General features: G+C 52.6%; 2 protein-coding genes across 2 annotated transcripts; one reads left to right on the forward strand and one right to left on the reverse strand.

The window, feature by feature from the left end:
- Positions 1 to 966: 966 nt before the first annotated feature.
- LEPREL4 (leprecan-like 4) lies at positions 967 to 6,804 on the reverse strand. The gene is made up of 8 exons (XM_006901639.1): positions 6,304 to 6,804; positions 6,024 to 6,176; positions 5,736 to 5,907; positions 4,987 to 5,115; positions 3,979 to 4,124; positions 3,269 to 3,352; positions 1,417 to 1,561; positions 967 to 1,108 (listed from the first exon to the last, which is right to left on the reverse strand). Exons 1-8 carry the CDS (start codon positions 6,775 to 6,777, stop codon positions 1,086 to 1,088), a joined length of 1,326 nt encoding a protein of 441 aa, XP_006901701.1. The 5' UTR covers positions 6,778 to 6,804; the 3' UTR covers positions 967 to 1,085.
- Positions 6,805 to 7,555: 751 nt separating this feature from the next.
- Positions 7,556 to 17,735, forward strand: FKBP10 (FK506 binding protein 10, 65 kDa). The gene is made up of 10 exons (XM_006901640.1): positions 7,556 to 8,036; positions 12,896 to 13,041; positions 13,576 to 13,765; positions 13,847 to 13,992; positions 14,377 to 14,566; positions 14,896 to 15,041; positions 15,985 to 16,177; positions 16,625 to 16,767; positions 17,006 to 17,169; positions 17,550 to 17,735. Exons 1-10 carry the CDS (start codon positions 7,795 to 7,797, stop codon positions 17,733 to 17,735), a joined length of 1,746 nt encoding a protein of 581 aa, XP_006901702.1. The 5' UTR covers positions 7,556 to 7,794.

A 17,735-nucleotide genomic window follows, 5' to 3' on the forward strand; every position in this document is an offset into this window, starting at 1 on the left:
TAGGAGGTATTCCTTCCAGAAGAGAAAAGGCAAACATAGGGAACAGAACAAAACTGGCACCTGCCTGGATCTGTCCTTAGAAACCCCTTTTGCCTCAGCTCCCTTCTGGAGGCAGTGAGGTTCACTCTGAATGCACACACACAGGTAGGCCCTGAGAAGGGGAGTATCACTGGGGTGCTGGGTGGTAATCACTGGGCACCACGCTCTGCCCCCTGAGATTCATCCCACTGCTCTCCAAGAGGTCCCAAGTACGCAAAACCTATCCTCTGTGGCCACTGGGAGGGACTCCAGTCTCGAGCTCTTGACGGGAAAACAGAGAACAGCAAAGGGCCCACTTAAGGCATTCTCACTTGCCCTTCAGAACCCAGGTCAGTAAATGCCGTGGCTGCGTCTCCTGACGGAAGCAAAGCTGAGCTGTGAAAACACCATTCTCCCGAGCGGCAGGAATTGGGCCATAGCGCCCCCTGGCGGGGATCCACCATCATTCGCTCCTTGCCACTTGCACCCACATTCAAACCCAGTCCAGGGGACCTCAGGAGCTGTCATATGGTGTGTGCCCTCCTCAGCCCCCGCCATCCACAGAGCAGGGAAGACCAGTGCCAGGGGAGGAAGGGACATGCGGTTCCACAGTTAGCCCCGGGAGACTGGGCCCAAGTACTGTAATTCATTCAACAACCTACATTTATTGAGCACCTATTACTAGTGCACCAGGAACCTCCAGACTTCTGATCAGTTCCTCTTCCAGACCTCTGCGGCCCCCTGCTGTCTTTGCAATTTGGGCTGAGAAGCCAGTCAGGAGCTAAAACCTTCTTCTCTGGAAGACTGTCCATGTGAGGCAAGCAGGGGGCAGATGGCCCCGGTCAGCACATTGCTGGCCATCATCCTGGGGTCCAGAGACCAGAGGCAGAATGAGGCTGGGAAGGTCGCACTCACAGGTGGGACCAGGTGGGGGCCGGTCAGCTATGTCCATTTTAAGTTTTTAATAAATAGTTCCTGCTGCTGCCGGGCTGGGGAGGAGTGGCACCACGGCACTGGTGGGTCCAGGTTTCCCAGGCTCCTGAGAGGTGCTGGGGGTGGCCCCCTTCTCATGCTGGTTCAGGCTCCAGCTCTAAAAAAGACAGAGTATTGGGATTAATCCCTTACCTACCCCATCAGGTATCAGGATGCTGGGAGGGAGTGCACAATGTGGGGGCAATTCTTCAGGAACAGGTCTATGTGGCTCACAGTTCCAGGAAGGGTGCCACGCTCTGCCCCCCATGGAGAGCAGCAGTTGCTCACTTGCTAGAAGCCCCCAGGAGTGACCCCAGCATGAACACACACGGTGCTGCCTCAGCTACCCAGTGGGTGGGTCCATCTGTGCCAACTTCTGGTTCCAGTCACATCCCTGCACACTCCACCAGGGCATGAGTCACTTACCAGCCTCAGCCTCGTCGCCCTTGGCATCTGGCTCCTGCCACCAGTCAGCATAGATGCCCTCCTCGTAGTCACCCTCCCCCTCAAATTCGGTGTCTGATGGCGGGTCCTCAGGCTCCTTGGATGATTCTGCCTCCTCCAGCTCCATCTAGAGCAGTCCCAGGTTGGAGAAAGAAGGCAGGTTAGACAAACCCAATAACGCCTCTCTCCCTAGTTAAGGGGGGACCTCTGGTCTTATTTCTTAAGGCTCCTAAGCACCATTCCCCCCAGTGTCAAGATCTAACACAGGAATCAGTTTTTAACACAGCCCTTAACCAAACTGCCCCTCCCTGAACCAATGTATGGGCTCCACCAGCAGACTCAGCATTAGCAAAAGCCCCCTTCCTTTCAAGTGTAAGTACACTAGAGAGAGGAATGCTATTCTGTGCAGTCTGCTTCTGCTGCTTTCCCTACTCTTCTGTGCCTAGACAGCATAGCCCCCCAAAACTAGCTCCTGTGTACCCCGTGACGCTAGGCATCAGCTCTGGGATGAGGCCCTCACAGAAGACCTCGGCTGGGCCCCCTAGCCAAGTACTCAATGCTGACTGACCTCCGTTTGCTTTTCTGCCTCCCCCACTAGACCCTGAGCTGCTTGAGAAAGAGCACCAATTGACTCCAGCCACAAACACAGGGCTGCCAACCTCAGGCAACGAATAACAGTAATAAGAATGGCTGTCACTCACTAAGCACCTACTATGTGTTGGCACTGTACAAGGGGCTTCACATACTTGATCTAATTTCAATCTAACCACCACAAGGGTGTGACATAGGTATTCTGAGCCCCAGTCCATGGAGAAAGAGACAAGTTCAGAGAGGTTACTAAGACTGGTCTGGAGGCCACCTAGCTGGTAAATAATGAAGCCAGGTCTAACTAGCACCAAAGGCTTGATGCTAACTATTGTGGTCCCTGCCCCCGGCAAGGCAGGCTGTGGATGGATGAACTCAGAAGGGAATGAATAAGAAATCTTGAGCAAAGGGAGCTCTGGTGGCCTAGTGACAAGAATCTGTTCTATAATCCCAAAGGAGCGCGGTTTGAATCCACCCATCGTCCTGTGCCAGTGGATCTGATTTGATGGTACATATGCGAATAAAAAAGGAAAAGAAAAGGAAAAAAAAAAGAAGCCCAGACCAGGTACTCTTGGAGATGTTCAGGTTCTCAAATCCTCATTCAACCGTCCTCTCATTCATTTAGTTATTTATTCAAATTCAAGTTTGTGTGTGTGTGTGTGTGTGTGTGTGTGTGTGTGTGTGTGTGTGTGTGTATACCATCAAATCAGATCTGACTGGTACAGGTGGAGACTGTCCCTCCTTCTCCAGCAGAGCATCTGGTGGATTTGAACCACGCACCTCTGGGATTGCAGTGCAGCTTCCTGCCACTAGGACACCACAGCTCGCCTCAAACCCAGTTTCTGAGCATCAGCTCAGTGCCAGGCGCCATTGGAGAGCTAGGAATGACAGGTCTCCATCCTGTCAGGAACACAATCTTCCAGGAGACTGGCTGCAGAAGGGACAGCGTCTAAAAAGAACTCCAGATCTGGGCCACAGGGGATCAGAGAGGGACAGAGGTCAGAGTTTGGCAATGAAATGCAGAGGAAAGAGCCACTGCACATGCCAAGGACTTCCTGGAGGAAGTGCCATCTGAGCTGAAAGGCACGCAGACATGTGGAGAAGGGAGAATTAAGGTAAGGGATGGGTAAACTTCTGCTTCACATTAGCTGAGCTGGGGGTTGGGCTGAGCTTTGCCACCAAGGCCCAGGACAAAGGCTCAAGCCGACCTCCACCATGGCCCAGGTCTGGAGGATAAGGGACCACCTACCTCATCGTCTGACTGCAGGTACATGTGTGCAAAGTCCAGCAGCTCCTGCAGCTCTGCAGTCTGGTTGTGGTAGACCATGGCCTCCTGGGAAGAGCATGGTGAGAGAGTGAGCCATTCCCTGCTGGCAGTGCAGAGTGGGAAGATGGCAGGGGCAGCCAGAGTGCCTAGAAAGAATCGACATCCTCTTTCCCTTTTCCAGCTCAAGGAACAGTGAACAGGTTTCTGCTCATAGGCTAATGGATCCTCTTGGCCTGGAGTGTGAGGGCTCAATGAGCAAGTCAGCCTCAATCGATTAATAATGTCTGTCACTGACAAAGAAAGTAAAAGTGGCACCATATTTACTAGTCTTGCTCTAGATCCTAGGAAGTTGCCACAGCTAGTTCAGCTAGGAGTCCCCTGCCGAAATGCAAAGGCCAGGGGTGGCTAATGACAACAACAGATACTTATTGGGTACCTCCCACCTGCCAGGAACTGGAATGGTGAGGCAGATCATACAAATCACTCTGAAGATGAAGTGACAGACTTAGAACGGGTCAGTAAAATTTCCAGGACCACACAGCTGGTGGGAACGGAGCTTGAGCCCGTATCTGACTCCAGACCCATCCGGTAATCTTTCTTCCTCCCATCTAGCCTTCCAAAGAGTCAGGAGTGGAGTGAGCATTTTTAATCAGCCTAGATGCTCTGCAAGTGCCCTCAGAGGCGGTGCCCACCTTCCGAGGCTGGAAATCCTCTTCCTCCAGCCCCCAGCGAGCCCGGTGGAAGCGGTAATACACCAGGTTCTGCTGCATGATGCTGTCTCCAGGGTCGAAGAGCATGTAGCTGGCGGCACTGCGGGCAGCCTGGCGCACGTCGTTCACTGCAGACAGGGAGAGGAGGATCCCAGTCACTTCCTCACATTCAGAGGCAGCACCTCCCAGTTCAGTCCAGTGCTCCTCACTCTACCCAGTAACAATGCAAACTAACACGTACAGGGTGCCTGCCATGCACCAGGCAACTCATTTAAACCTCACTGTTAGTAGCATCCTCATTTTACAGAGAGATAACTGGAGGTCCAGAGAGACTAGGTTACCTGCTCAGTTTCTACAAGAAGAGAATGAAGCCACTGGGGGAATTATAATGTGGCAGGGCAGCCCAGCTTTCTTCTGTCTTCTGTCCCCATGAATGGTCCCCCTGGCCCACTGGTCCTCAACTCCTCCACCATGAGTCCAGCTTCTCTGGATTTGGGTCATTCTGCAGCATAGAAACCCTTGCGGTTGTCCATCCAAGCCCCCAGTAGAAGCCAGGATCTTCCTCCAATGAAAAGATCTACAGTCCTGGCCTCAAGTCTTAGTGCAGTTTTTTATGAGCCATGTGATTAGGGATGGCCTCTGGCCTTCTATTAGCCTTAGTTTCCTCATCTGAGATATAGTTCCATTTTTCCTAACACGAGCTGCATGGGATTGCTAAGAGAATTAAATGAGATAGAAATGTGGTGGAGGCAGGACTTTGTTAATTGTCTATTGGCATACCTATATGTCTCTCCGGAGGATGCTGTCTCCACGGAGAAACCTCCCAATTGCCCAAACTGTTTAGTGTTCTTTTTCAAACATCCACAGTCTCTTCTCTCATAACCTAAAGTCCCCAATTCTGAGGGCTAGCTGCCCGTAACCCTTTGAGGTCCCAACATAGTCCTCTCCCATATCCTTTTACCCCTGTACAAGTCTACCCACGAGGCTCACACTTATAGTAGGCAAACTGCAGGTAGTGGTACATGGTAGCCACGAACTTTTCCACAAAGTAGCCCCCCACGTTGGGGGTCAGGTTGGCCTCACAGTCCACCTTGCACTGCAGGGATTCTGCAAAGAGATCTGGGGGGGTGGGAGAGAGGGTGGTAAGGAGCTGGTGTAAGAACCAACTTACTCCCACTGATGGATGTTACTTCAGTTATCAGCTTTGCCTCCCCAGCCTCAGTTTCCTTGTCCTGAAAAATGGGTTATTAAGAGGAAATGATGCAGTATATATTCCAATACCTGACAGACAACAAGTAAGACTAAGTATGCATACTGTGGGCAGGATCCAAGTCGTGGGCTGACCTACCCTCCCTGGTTCAAGTTTGCTATAAGGGCAGAGCCTTAGCAAGGCCTTAGGGAGAGTGGCGGGGGGGATGTAAGACTGGATCCAAGCTGAGAACAAGTCTTTGAGTTTAGGGTTCTGAAACTAGGTATTTCTGGCCACACTGGGCAAACTGCATTTTGCACACCTGTTGGGCTGTTTCCCACCTCAGCATCTACTTCCTGGAAGGACTGCCAGTTTACCCTTCAGGGACTCCTCTTGGACATTCCCTGCTGTAACCTTCTGTATCTTACTATTAGGTGACTACACCTGTCACCTCTCTCTCTATTAGCACTTGACCCCTCACTTGGCCTGATGCAGGTCGTCTGGTTATGGGTGATTCCATTTCTAGAGATCCTGAGGTTCCCAGTGATACCTGCAATGGCTGGGTAGAAGTCCTTGAAATCCACCTGCTCGTGGGCCCCCTCACAGCCAGCCAGACACCGGGCAAAGACTGCCAGATACTCAGCCAGGGCCCGCTCCATGTCCTCGGTGCTGCCGCGGAAATCCCCGCTGTTGTAGAGTTTTACCGCCCGGAGGAACACAGCCTGGGAAGAGGGTGGCAAGGAGGGTCAGGGGGACCTCCTGCCTGCCTCCTCTTTTACAGTTGGGGGGTCAGGAAGAGGCGTCCAAGCCAGCCCCACTCCCCTATCCCTCGTCCCACCTCGTAGGGCTGGGCCTCCAGGTCGGTGAGCGGCTCCTCGGCGGCATCCAGCAGCCCTCGGTAGTAACTGAGATACTTGGCAGTTAGTTCGTGTTTGGGATTCCGCTGGAGGAACGTGTAGGCCGCGGACACTGCTTTCTCCAGCCGGTTAGCCTGGGAGACAAGGAGTCAGTGAGGCCAGAGGCCACAGTCCAGAACGCACAGGGGACTGAGTGCTCCAGGTGGGGACAATGCTGCTCGCGCCCTTCGGAACACGAGGCGCGAGGCGCGGGGCGCCCACCTTGAACAGCGCGTAGTGCAGGTACTGGTAGGGCGTGCGGCTCTGGAAGTCGCGCAGCAGCTGCGGCGGCGGGTAAGGCACCTGGAAGGCGGGCAGCGTCCGCTTGCAGCGCCGCAGACAGGCGGCGCGCTCCAGGACGTGGCCGAAGAGCCGCAGCTCGCGCGCCCACTCTTCGCCGCGCTCGCCGTCGGGGCTGGGCGCAGGGTGCGAGGCCCCGGGCTGCGCCGGGCCGCTGCAGTTGGCGTGGCAGAAGGCCTCGCTGTCCCGCAGCAGCCGGTGCAGCCGCAGCGCCGCCTCCAGGTAGCGCGCGCTCTCGCGCCAGCTCTCGCCCTCGTACTGCTCCAGCGCGTGTCCGTAGGCCGCCGCCAGCGGCATCAGGTCCTCGGGAGGGAAGCCCCGGAAGCTGTACTTCTCGTACTGCGCCCCGGCGCTGCCCAGCAGCAGCCACAGGAGCCCGCACGCCGCCCACCCCATGCCCCTGCCGCGCCGCCGGCTCCGGCTCCCGAGACGTCGCCTGGACTCCAGGCCGGCCCAGGGCTGAGGGCCGCCCCCGTGCGCTGCAGGGTCTTAGCGCCGGCGCCCCGGGGAGGAGGCGGGGGCGAGGAGGGCCAGGGTCAGGTCCCCAGAGGGGCGGAGGACTTCCTGCTCCTCTTCTCGAGAGGGTCCACTGATGCCCTGAGTGCCCTACGAGCCTTGGACAACTTATGACCCTATGACAGATGCTGAGTGGGCGTGGGTGGGGAGAACTTTTCACTCTAGAGGTGTAGAGCTCAGAAAGCCCCGCCCTACACAAGGACAGTCCCCCAACCTTAAGATCTAGAAACTGGAGGAGTTGCCACGTCCCCCTACTCAGCCTAGCTGCGGGGGGTGATGCCCGGGAAGCTGCCTTCTCTGCACGCGTGCCTGGCTAGATCACCCCAATGTCCCGCGTCAGGGAGGCTCGCTCCCTGTTTACCCCACACATCCTCCTCCACTGTCTCCGTGTCTCCATCACCCAGTTCTCACGGGCCAGCTTCCGGGGGGAGACAAAATTACTTCGATTCTGGGGCCCCGCTGCCCCTTGGAGAAGCCTAGATTTGGGGGTGCCAGCAAAAAAGCAAGGGTCGTCTCTGCTGGCTTTAGGACCCGGGGGTTCTGGAAAACGGAAACTTTTTTTCCAGAGTTAGCTCAGACTTCTCAGCTTTCGCCAACCGCTCTTCCCCGCTGGGCCCCAGGCCCTGGTGCTCTCGGTGGGAGTGGCAGTGGGGGACTCGGTCTCTGTAGTCCCTGTGTCGGTGTCTAACTCGCTCCGTCTAGCCCCCTCCTCTGGTCCCCCACCCTCCACTGGCTGGCCAGCTCACTGTCCCCAGCCCCCATTCCACGTGGACCAGCCAGGGCGGGGTAGGAGGGAGGACAGGAAGGGGGGGAGCCAGATCTGGAAGAAGTGGGGAAGGAGGCCGCCGGCGGCTCCCTCGCTCGTCCTCACTGCCCGCCGTCCCCGCTCCAGGCACCATGTTCCCCGCGGGCCCGCGCAGCCACACCCTCCGACTCCCGCTCCTGCAGTTGCTGCTGCTGCTTCTGCAGGCTGTGGGGAGGGGACTGGGCCGCGCCAACCCGGCTGGGGGCCCCCTGGAAGATGTGGTCATCGAGAGGTACCACATCCCCAGGGCCTGTCCCCGGGAGGTGCAGATGGGGGACTTTGTGCGCTACCATTACAACGGCACTTTTGAGGACGGCAAGAAGTTTGACTCCAGGTAATGGCTGGGCGCCCCCAGACTCTCTATCCCCTTCTCCTGAGCAGGCAGGCTCACTTAGGTTCAGGCCCTGGTTGACGGTTTTTTGAATTCCGCATCCAGGCACTCACTCCATGATCCCTTAACACCAGACACAGCATCCCGGGACTTACAGACACCCATCTTCCCAAAGATAGCTTCTTGCCAGTTAGAAACCTTCACCTTTCAAAGGGCCACAATTTCTTTCACACAAGCTCCCTAAAACCCCTATAACTTTAGAATCAAGGCAAACAGTTCTTTCTACTCTATTTCAGTTGCTTTATTTAAAGCCACAGGGCTGTGGGCGCTCTGGTCTTTTTGTGGGGAAAGGGGATGGTGCCTGCTGCATGGGGATCCTCCAGTGGTCTCAGCCTGGGACCCCTCAGCCTTTCCACTGCTCTGATTCCCTTCTCGGTTGACTCCTGATCATTTTTCTGTATTTGTGGGATGGAAGAAGAGGGTGAACTTTGGAGGTGATTCCTAGGTGATGAAGTGAAGAGGGGAGAACATGATAATAATATAGTGGATGGATCTGGAGGGGGTGGGGCGTTACTGGTTGTCAGGGACTCTGTCTACGTGTCACACAGTTGGTCAAACCATCTGAGGTTTTCCTGCCTCTCACTCCTGGTCCTGCAGGCCTTTTGCTTTCCCTCAACCTCCCTCTCTCTCTTCTCTCCCTCCATCTTAGCCCTACCAGGCCCATGACACCCATTTTACTAACTTTGGAGTTTGAAAAACAGACCTCTCTGGTCTGCTCCAGGCTCCTGGTCCCCTCTGGCAGGTCCACTTTTTTGTTGGTGCCAGCAGGACAAAGGTGTGCACTGGCTTCCGGGGTAAGCGTGAGTCCTTGTCGTATCCATGCAAACTCCATACCATGCCCCCCCCCAAATCAGTAACTTTTAGACCTTTCACTAAAACACAGCTCAGCCCATGGGAATAAATTAGTGGATATGTCTTTGGAGGCGAAAGCATGCGCTCCAAAAGCCAAGACCCTGAGTTCAAGCCCACTCACTCTATGATTGAAGACAAGTATCATGGCCCTTTAAACGTCATTTCTTTTTCTTTAAAATGGAGATAAAGACAACGATACTCACTTGCTAAAGAGATAGATTGGCTCAATGACTGGAGTAATTGGGGTAGATAGGCCAGAAATAATGAGGTTGGCTCAGGATAGAGCCGTGTTCGGAGCTATTCTACATAGGGTCGCTATGAGTTGCAAGTGACTTGACAACATATAACAACAAGGCTGATGGCTAAGGGCTTCCTAAGGGAGCTCTGATGACTTTGTAGTAAGTAGTTGTGCTGCCAACCCAAAGGCTTGAGGTTCAAATCCTTGTGAAAACCAGCTGGAGAGGGGTAGGTTCCAACTCGACAGTACATAGCAACAATAATAATAAGACTGATATTAGGACTCATGGGATGAGGAATGTGATTGCCCTAGGTGGAAAACAACCCAAATACCCACTACCCGTTGAATGGCTTAATAAACTATGATAGATCCACAAATGGGATTCTGCACAGCGTGAGGATAGCCTGCCATTAAATGTGACAGCTCAAAAGGTTCCCTTAAAATAATACTGAGTAAGTAATAATACTACTGAGTGAAAAGAACCAGAAGCCAAAGAATACTAAAAACAACCCCTCAAGCCCACAGCCATCGAGCTGATCCTGACTATAATGGCACTGCTGGCCTGAGTAGAACTGTCCACAGCATTTCCAAGGCTCTAAGTCTTTACAGAAGGAAACAAACTGCCTTGTCTTTCTCCTGCACAGCAGTTAGTGGGTTTGAACTCCTGATATTTTAGTGACTGTGAAGTTCTTTAACTACTGCATCACTCAGGCTTCTCCAAAGAGGAGCTATCTGGTTTCATTTAAAAACAGTCACAGCTATGCCACAGTGATAGAAGTTAAGATGCTGCTAATACTGGGCGAGGAGGCAGCAGAAGAAGGGGCGCTGGGGTGAGCACATTGTTCTCTTTGACATTTTGGTTGCAGTGCCCATGAACCGCTTGTGAAAATCCAGTAACTCATTTAGTTTAAAAAAAAGACAGTGAAAATGAGCATGACATAAGACCTCGCTATCCACAGGCGTGTATACGTTGTTCATTTTAACTCTGGGTAGAAGCTTATGCCATGTTGATTTTTAACTCAGAAAACTCTGGGCCATGTTCAAAACAATAATATGAAGGAAGTAGGCTAGGTATAAATCCAGCTCAGTGGTCTAGGTCTAGGTGCACCGAGGTCTAAGCCGTAGCCAAAGGAGTCCTCGTGACAAAGTCCATGACATGCTGGGCTGCTAACAGAAATGCTAGCAGTTTCAATCCACCAGCTTCTCCTTGGGAGAAACATGAACAGTTTCCTCTGGTAAAGAGTTAGAGCCTTATCAAATCCACAAGATGCTCTGCTGGAGAAGAAGGAACAATCTCCTCCTGTACCTGTCAGATCTCATTTGACGGTACACACAAAAAATAATGAAATAAAATAATTTTTTTTTAAAAAAAGCCTTAGAAATATGATGACTCAATTGACTTGACAGCAGTGGGTGGGTTTGTTCCTCAGACAGTTTTGAAGGCACCTTGGGACACACAGTGGTTAAAGCCTTATGCTGTTTACCTAAAGGTTGACTGAGAAAAACTGGATAAATTATGTTTACTGCATTGAAGTCTATGAGGGAGAGAATAGTTTAAAAGTATTATATTTTAGGGCATTATGTTATGGAATGAGGGTTGCAGAGTGGAGTATATTTGGGGTGGGGGTGGGGGTGGGAGCTGTGCCGGGGTGGGGGGTATTGTGTACCAATGAAGGAGTTTTTCTTTTGCTTTTCAAGGAGGAGGGAAGGGGGGGCAGGGCAGGGAGAAAAGTGCAACAATGAATGAATGGAATTCCAAAATCTCTGTAGATGTTCATTGAAATAAAAAAAAAATTAAAAAATTTTAAAAAAAAAAGGTTGACGGATCAAATGCACAGGAGATGTCACTGCACAGGAGAAAGAGGTCTGTAGTCTGTTTCCTCCTATAAAGTTCCGTACAGCCTTGGACGCACTATGGGGCAGTTCCACCCTGTTCTACAGGGTCACTGTTAGTCAAAACTTTAAGCATCAGCCAAGCATTCAGTGATTAAGCATATGGCTGCCAACCAAAAGATTGGTGGTTCAAACCTCCCAGCTGCTCTGCAAGAGAAAGGTGTAGTAGTGTATGTCCATAAAGATTACCGCTTTGGAAACTATGGGACAAAACATTCAAACTCACTGTTGTCCTGTCAGAATTAAACCAGTGGAGTTGTTCCTCCATGGGCTTTTGAGGCTGTCTGTTGTACAGGCGATTTTCCATCTTTCTGCTGAGAAGCAGCTGGTGAATTCAAACTTCCAGAGAGGTGATCAGCCTTTAAGTTAGCAGTTCATCTCCCTGTGGACTATGCCACCAGAGAGCTCCATTCACCCTTCCTTACCTTCTGAAAATGCAAAATAAATGGAAGAAAATGTAACTCAAATGCAGGCAACCTTGGAGATCTGAGTTCAGTTCCAGACTGAAAAATAATGAGTCACACAATTTTTTGTTTGTTTCTTAGTGTATGTAGAAAGGGTTCTGGTGGGATAGTTCACAGAGAGTCGTGCTGCCAATCCAGAGACTGTTCCTCTCTGAAGGTTCAAATCTAGCAGCGGCTCCGAGGGATAGAGATGGATAGTCTACTCTCATGTGATTTACAGCCTTGAAAACTCCATGGAGAGTCAGCTGCATTGGCTCAGATTTAAAGGCAATGAGTCCATATCAAAGTTGTGTTTATACCATACTGAAGTTTATTAAGTGTACAGTAGCATTTTGAAAAATTTGAAATATTGTGAGAATTACCAAAATGTGACAAATAGAAATTAAGCACATTGTTGGAAAAATGGCACCAAGAGTCTTTCTTAACATGGGATTGCTATAAACCTTCAATTTGTATTTAAAAAAAGAAAAGGCAGAATCTGCAGGGCACTATAAAGCAAAGGGCAATAAAGATATACCTACAAAAAACTATGGCAATGTTCAGATAGGGCTTATACAAATGTAAAGTCAATCCCCAAATGTAAAGTCAACCTACACTACTTCTTATTCCGGTCTTTGGAGAGTCAGTGGTTAGAGGCTGAAACGTGGGCTTTGACATCAACACACCACATAGTAGCATTGTGACCTTGGACGAGTCTTTTAGTCTGTAAAGTCTTTATTATTTCTCAGAAGAAAAAAAAATGAAGACAGTAATGCTCACTTCATGGGAGAATGGATTAAATAAAAAATGCCAAGTGTTGTATCTGGCACACAGTAAATGCTAAATAAATGCTCCTCTTCCCCACCCTGCTGGCTTACCATGCTTCACTCTTAGCAAACAGATGACAGATCTACTTGCTCCTTCTCTGGGCTGGTAACAACTGCCCCTGGACTTCTCAGGAACTTCTCTTTTGTAACAGCTTAGCCTCTTATGAGGGAGCTCTGGTGGCCTAGTGGAAAGAGGCTATGCTGCAATCCCAAAGGCAAGTCATTCAAATCTACCAGCAGCTCTGTAGGTGGATGATCTCCTGTGTAATTTTACTGCCTTTGAAAACCCACTGGGAAGTCAGCTATGAGTCAGGTCCAGCTCAAAAGCACATAACAACAATAACAACAACAACAACATCCTTTTAAGAAGTTTGGGAGGTCTTTACCTGGAAGAGAGGTGTGAAGAGGATGTGTGGAGGATGTGGATCCACTTCCAGTATAGGGAGGTGTGTGTGTGTGTGTGTTCACACTCTATGCACATAAGGACCATCAGCAGAGGGAACCATTTAGCAACTGTCAACACCTGTACCCCATCTCTCTCCTCCCCAGCTATGACCGAAACACCCTGGTGGCCATTGTGGTGGGCGTGGGGCGCCTCATCACTGGCATGGACCGTGGCCTCATGGGCATGTGTGTCAACGAACGACGGCGTCTCATTGTGCCCCCCCACCTGGGCTACGGCAGCATCGGCGTGGGTGAGCAGAGCTGGGGGCAGAACAGAGGGACAGGGATGTGTGGAGGGAGGCAGACTCAGGGCCCTTGAGTCGGCAAGCTGGAGCTCAGAGAAAGGGAGAGGCTTGCCTGCCCAGGGTCACTCTGCACAATAATAGCAGGTCTGGACTAGAGCTCCAGTCTCCTCTTTCTGGATTGGAAGGAAGGAGAATGACAGCCCCCTTGCACAAGTGGTTTGTGATTGACTGCTAAGCTGACAGTTGATAGTTCATACCCATCCAGTGATGTAGCAGAAGAAATGCCTGGCAATTAACTTCCATAAAGAATACAGAAAAAAAAAATACAGCCAAGAAAACCCTGGTGGACTTTCCTCCTCTGTAACATATAAGGTTGTTAGGACTTAGAACTGACTTGATGGCTGCAGATTTGGTTTGGGTTTTTTGGGTGGGATCATCACTTGACTAAGAAGGGGAGCTGAAGGGGGTGGGGAGGGAGGCAGAGCAGGACCCTCAGACCTCTGCACCCCGCGACCTTGCGGTGCTGTCTCATCCTCACAGCCGGGCTCATTCCCCCGGATGCCACCCTTTACTTCGACGTGGTCCTGCTGGATGTGTGGAACAAGGCGGACACTGTGCAGGTGAGCACTTTGCTGCGCCCGCCCCACTGCCCCCGCATGGTCCAGGACAGTGACTTCGTCCGCTACCACTACAATGGCACACTGCTGGATGGCACGGCCTTTGACTCCAGGTAAGGGCTGTGATGTAAAGAGGAAGCCTTGGGGTCCATGCCTCTCCCACCGCCAGGATCAACATCTCTTCTCCTCCACAGCTATAGCAGGGGCGGTACTTACGACACCTATGTGGGCTCCGGCTGGCTCATCAAGGGCATGGACCAGGGGCTGCTCAGCATGTGTCCTGGAGAGAGAAGGAAGATCATCATCCCTCCGTTCCTGGCCTATGGAGAGAAAGGCTACGGTGAGGGCTGACAGGGACCGAGGGAGGATTCTCAGAAAAGGGAAAACCAGGGCTGCCATATACAGTTATCCAGGGTGTGTACTGCACAAGGGCACCCAGCCAAGCAGGCAAGTAGGGATGAAACTGAGCCTTTGGCACTTGTCTAGCTAAGGAGTACTTTATTCTAATTTACAAAAAGGTTCAGTGTGGGCTGGTCGTGGCCCTGAGCAGGGGAAACACCAGCTCAGGTTTCACAGGGGGAACAAGAAACAAAGCTGCTGATGCTTGGGGTGGCGAGGGCTCCAGAGAGCAGATTTTTGCCTGGTGCCCACATTTTCCTTCTTGAGTTGAAAAGGAGCCAGTTAGCTCTCTACTTGGATGGTTCAAGCCCTCTCCTGTCCCCAGGGACTGTGATACCTCCTCAGGCCTCCCTGGTCTTCCACGTCCTGCTGATCGACCTCCACAACCCGAAGGATACAGTCCAGCTGGAGACACTGGAGATGCCCGCTGGCTGTGTCCGGAGAGCTGTGGCTGGGGACTTCATGCGCTATCACTACAACGGCTCGCTGATGGATGGCACCCTTTTTGACTCCAGGTCTGGAGGGCCCTGAAGAAGGAGGCGAGGACTTGGGGTGGAGGGAGATGCTGAATGCTGGCATAAGCAGTTAAGCCCCTCACTATTAACTGGAAGGTTGGCTCTTCCTCACTCAGAGGTGCCTTGGAAGAAAGGCCTGGCGATTGACTTCCAAAGGTCACAGTTCTGCTCTGCACATGAGGCTGCCATGAGTCACCATTGACTCGGTGGTGGTTGGTTTGGCTTGGGGTTACCCCACGCAGCCACTGTGGGGTGCTGGTGAACTGCCTGGACGGGGGAGGGCCCCTTTGACCCCCCCTCTCCCTGGCCCTCCCCGCCTTGTATTGCAGCTACTCCCGCAACCACACCTACAATACCTATATCGGGCAGGGTTACATAATCTCCGGGATGGACCAGGGGCTTCAGGGTGCCTGCATGGGGGAGCGCCGGAGGATCACCATCCCCCCACACCTTGCCTATGGGGAGAATGGAACAGGTACAGCTGTTCCCATCTCATCACCTCCTTAAACAGCTCACTGACCTTCCCCCTCCCCAAGCATGATCTAGGACCCCCAGCACCGTGGGAGTGAGGCACTGCTCTGCCCTTCTTTTTATTTTTTTAATTTATTTTTGTGTGTGTGTGTTGTGAGTGTACCATCAAATCAGATCTGACTGGTACAGGAGGAGATTGGTCCTCCTTTTCCCGGCAGAGCATCTGGTGGATTCGAACCGTGTGCCTCTGGGATTGTAGTTGCAGCTCCTTGCCACTAGGCCACCAGAGCTCCCCTGCTCTGCCCTTCTTCATAAGCGCATATACATCAGGCGACCCACCCATAGATGCCATCCATCTTCTCCAGGGCAGCCCCATCTTGTCCCCTGTTATTGTCTCCTTCCACATCCAGGAAAAATCACTGACTCACTGTTGGAGAGAGAAGGATAGTTGTGGAGGAACAGAAATAGCTTTTTAAAAATTTTATTATTTTTATGTGTGTGTACCCTCAAATCGGATCTGACTGGTACAGGAGGAGATTGCCCCTCCTTCTCCAGCAGAGCATCTGATGGATTCGAACTGCGTACTTCTGGGATTGCAGTGCAACTTCTTGCCATTAGGCCACTAGAGCTCCCGGAAATCACTTCTTAACTCTCAGAAACACAGACCTGGATTTGAAGGCCTGTTTGCCTGATGCCTCAGTTTCTGCATCTGTAAAATGGGACTAATAATGATCAGCCATTACAAAGAGTTTGCAAGGAGAGTGTAAAAGGGCTCTCTAAACCGTGATGCTCCTTGCCCCACCTGCTCTCCACAGCAAGGATATATTAGGAGAATTAATTGCACATTTTACCCATCATTGTTTGAAACCCCAGGATGGGGAGGGGCTCAGAAGCTGGGCAGCCCTCCTAGAGTTCAGAGCTGACCTGCTCCTGTATTCTGGTCTCAGGAGACAAGATCCCTGGCTCTGCTGTTCTGATCTTCGATGTCCACATCATTGACTTCCACAACCCTGCGGACCCAGTAGAAATCAAGACACTCTTCCGGCCCCCAGAGGCCTGCAACGAGACGTCCAAGCTTGGAGACTTCGTTCAATACCACTATAACTGTTCTCTGGTGGACGGCACCAAGCTCTTCTCCTCGTGGGTCCCAGGCAGGGCCATGGCTGGGCAGGGGGTGGCAACAGGTCAGGGGGCCTTCCTCAGAGACTTGACCTTGTTCCCCCAAGTCTCTGGTGGAGCATCCAGACTCCTGCTTCCTCCATAGGTTTCCTGTCTACGGGAAGGATGCAGGAGTCACCTGGAGATGAAATTCTTTAATCCACAGGGGACGGGAAGGGGAACATAGACTCGCGAGAAGGCCGCTACTTGCATTTTATGGGGGCAGACTGAACAGGGAAGAGATGAAGTCTCTGGGCCACACTGTGGGGGCAGTGGGGAGAGGAAGCTGAGGGTCTCACCCTTGCTCTGCTAGACCTGGCATCCTGTGCATAGAGTGGGCACCAGGTGGTGGGGCTTATAGGGAGAGGAGGAAAGAAGAGCGGACGGAGGCCGGCCTGGCATTGACCTGGGAATGGCTTTCTCCCCCAGCCATGACTATGGGAGCCCCCAGCAGGCGACACTGGGAGCCAACAAGGTGATCACTGGCCTGGACACGGGCCTGCAGGGCATGTGCGTGGGCGAGAGACGGCAGCTGGTGGTGCCCCCACACCTGGCACATGGAGAGAGCGGAGGTGAGAGGGCAGGGCCGGGGCTGAGAGGTACTTCATCTGATTTGCCTGACGTTTATTTTCAGCCTTGATGGCTGCTAAGAAGTCAGGGAGTCCTTCAGGATGGTTCTGTGAACACCCTATACCCCTCTTCAGACCTCAGGGTGGGAGGATGGAGGCCTGTGGGCCAGGGGGATCTTGAGGAAGGTGGAAGCCATGTCCAGCCTCTGACGGAGACCCCTTCCTCTTCTTTCTCCCTCAGCCCGCGGGGTCCCTGGCAGCGCTGTGCTGCTGTTTGAGGTAGAGCTGGTGTCTCGGGAAGAGGGGGTACCTGAAGGGTACCTGTTTATATGGCATGAGGACCCACCGGGCAACCTCTTTGAAAACATGGACCTCAACAAGGATGGAGAAGTGCCCCCTGAGGAGGTGAGCAAGGAGTCCCATGCCCACACCCGCACCTGTCGGGAGCCTGGTGTGCATGGCGCTCTTGGGCAGTAACGCGGTGCACGTGCATGTCACCACCCTGCCCGCTCTGCTCCTGTGTCCCTGCCTCTTGGCTGAGTCCCGGCCAAGTCCTTAGTGTCGTCCTTGTCCTCTGGCACCTGCACATCTCAGGGCCCTGCAGCTCTGGCCCTAGTGACAAAAGGTCCCCCAAGCCACGCCCTCCACCCTGACCTCAGCCCAGAACCCCCACCCACAGCTCCTCTCCTCCCATCCTTTACTGAGGTCAGGAGGGGCAGAAACAATTAAAAGAATCAACAGGGGGCCCTTCCAGTTGCTCAGCCATCACCCTCTCTCCTTCCTAGTTTGCCACCTTCATTAAGGCTCAAGTGGCTGAGGGCAAAGGACGCCTCATGCCTGGGCAGGACCCCGAGAAAACCATAAGGGACATGTTCCAGAACCAAGACCGCAACCAGGACGGCAAGGTCACCCCCGAGGAGCTCAAGCTCAAGTCGGACGAAGACCAGGAGCGGGTCCATGAGGAACTCTGA

The sequence above is a fragment of the Elephantulus edwardii genome, unplaced genomic scaffold, assembly GCF_000299155.1.
Source record: "Elephantulus edwardii isolate Elephantulus edwardi_28Jun2011 unplaced genomic scaffold, EleEdw1.0 scaffold00340, whole genome shotgun sequence".
In the NCBI taxonomy this organism is placed as follows: domain Eukaryota; kingdom Metazoa; phylum Chordata; class Mammalia; order Macroscelidea; family Macroscelididae; genus Elephantulus; species Elephantulus edwardii.

Excerpts from the sequence above, each read along its gene's own strand:
- LEPREL4 (XM_006901639.1), bottom strand. The coding sequence starts at position 6,777 with ATGGGGTGGGCGGCGTGCGGGCTCCTGTGGCTGCTGCTGGGCAGCGCC. Across the intron at positions 6,177-6,303 it reads TGCACTACGCGCTGTTCAAG|GCTAACCGGCTGGAGAAAGC; the intron begins GTGGGCGCCCCG and ends CTTGTCTCCCAG. Across the intron at positions 5,116-5,735 it reads CTTCTACCCAGCCATTGCAG|ATCTCTTTGCAGAATCCCTG; the intron begins GTATCACTGGGA and ends CCACCCCCCCAG.
- FKBP10 (XM_006901640.1), top strand. The coding sequence starts at position 7,795 with ATGTTCCCCGCGGGCCCGCGCAGCCACACCCTCCGACTCCCGCTCCTG. Across the intron at positions 16,178-16,624 it reads GGCACCAAGCTCTTCTCCTC|CCATGACTATGGGAGCCCCC; the intron begins GTGGGTCCCAGG and ends TTTCTCCCCCAG. Across the intron at positions 17,170-17,549 it reads GAGAAGTGCCCCCTGAGGAG|TTTGCCACCTTCATTAAGGC; the intron begins GTGAGCAAGGAG and ends TCTCCTTCCTAG.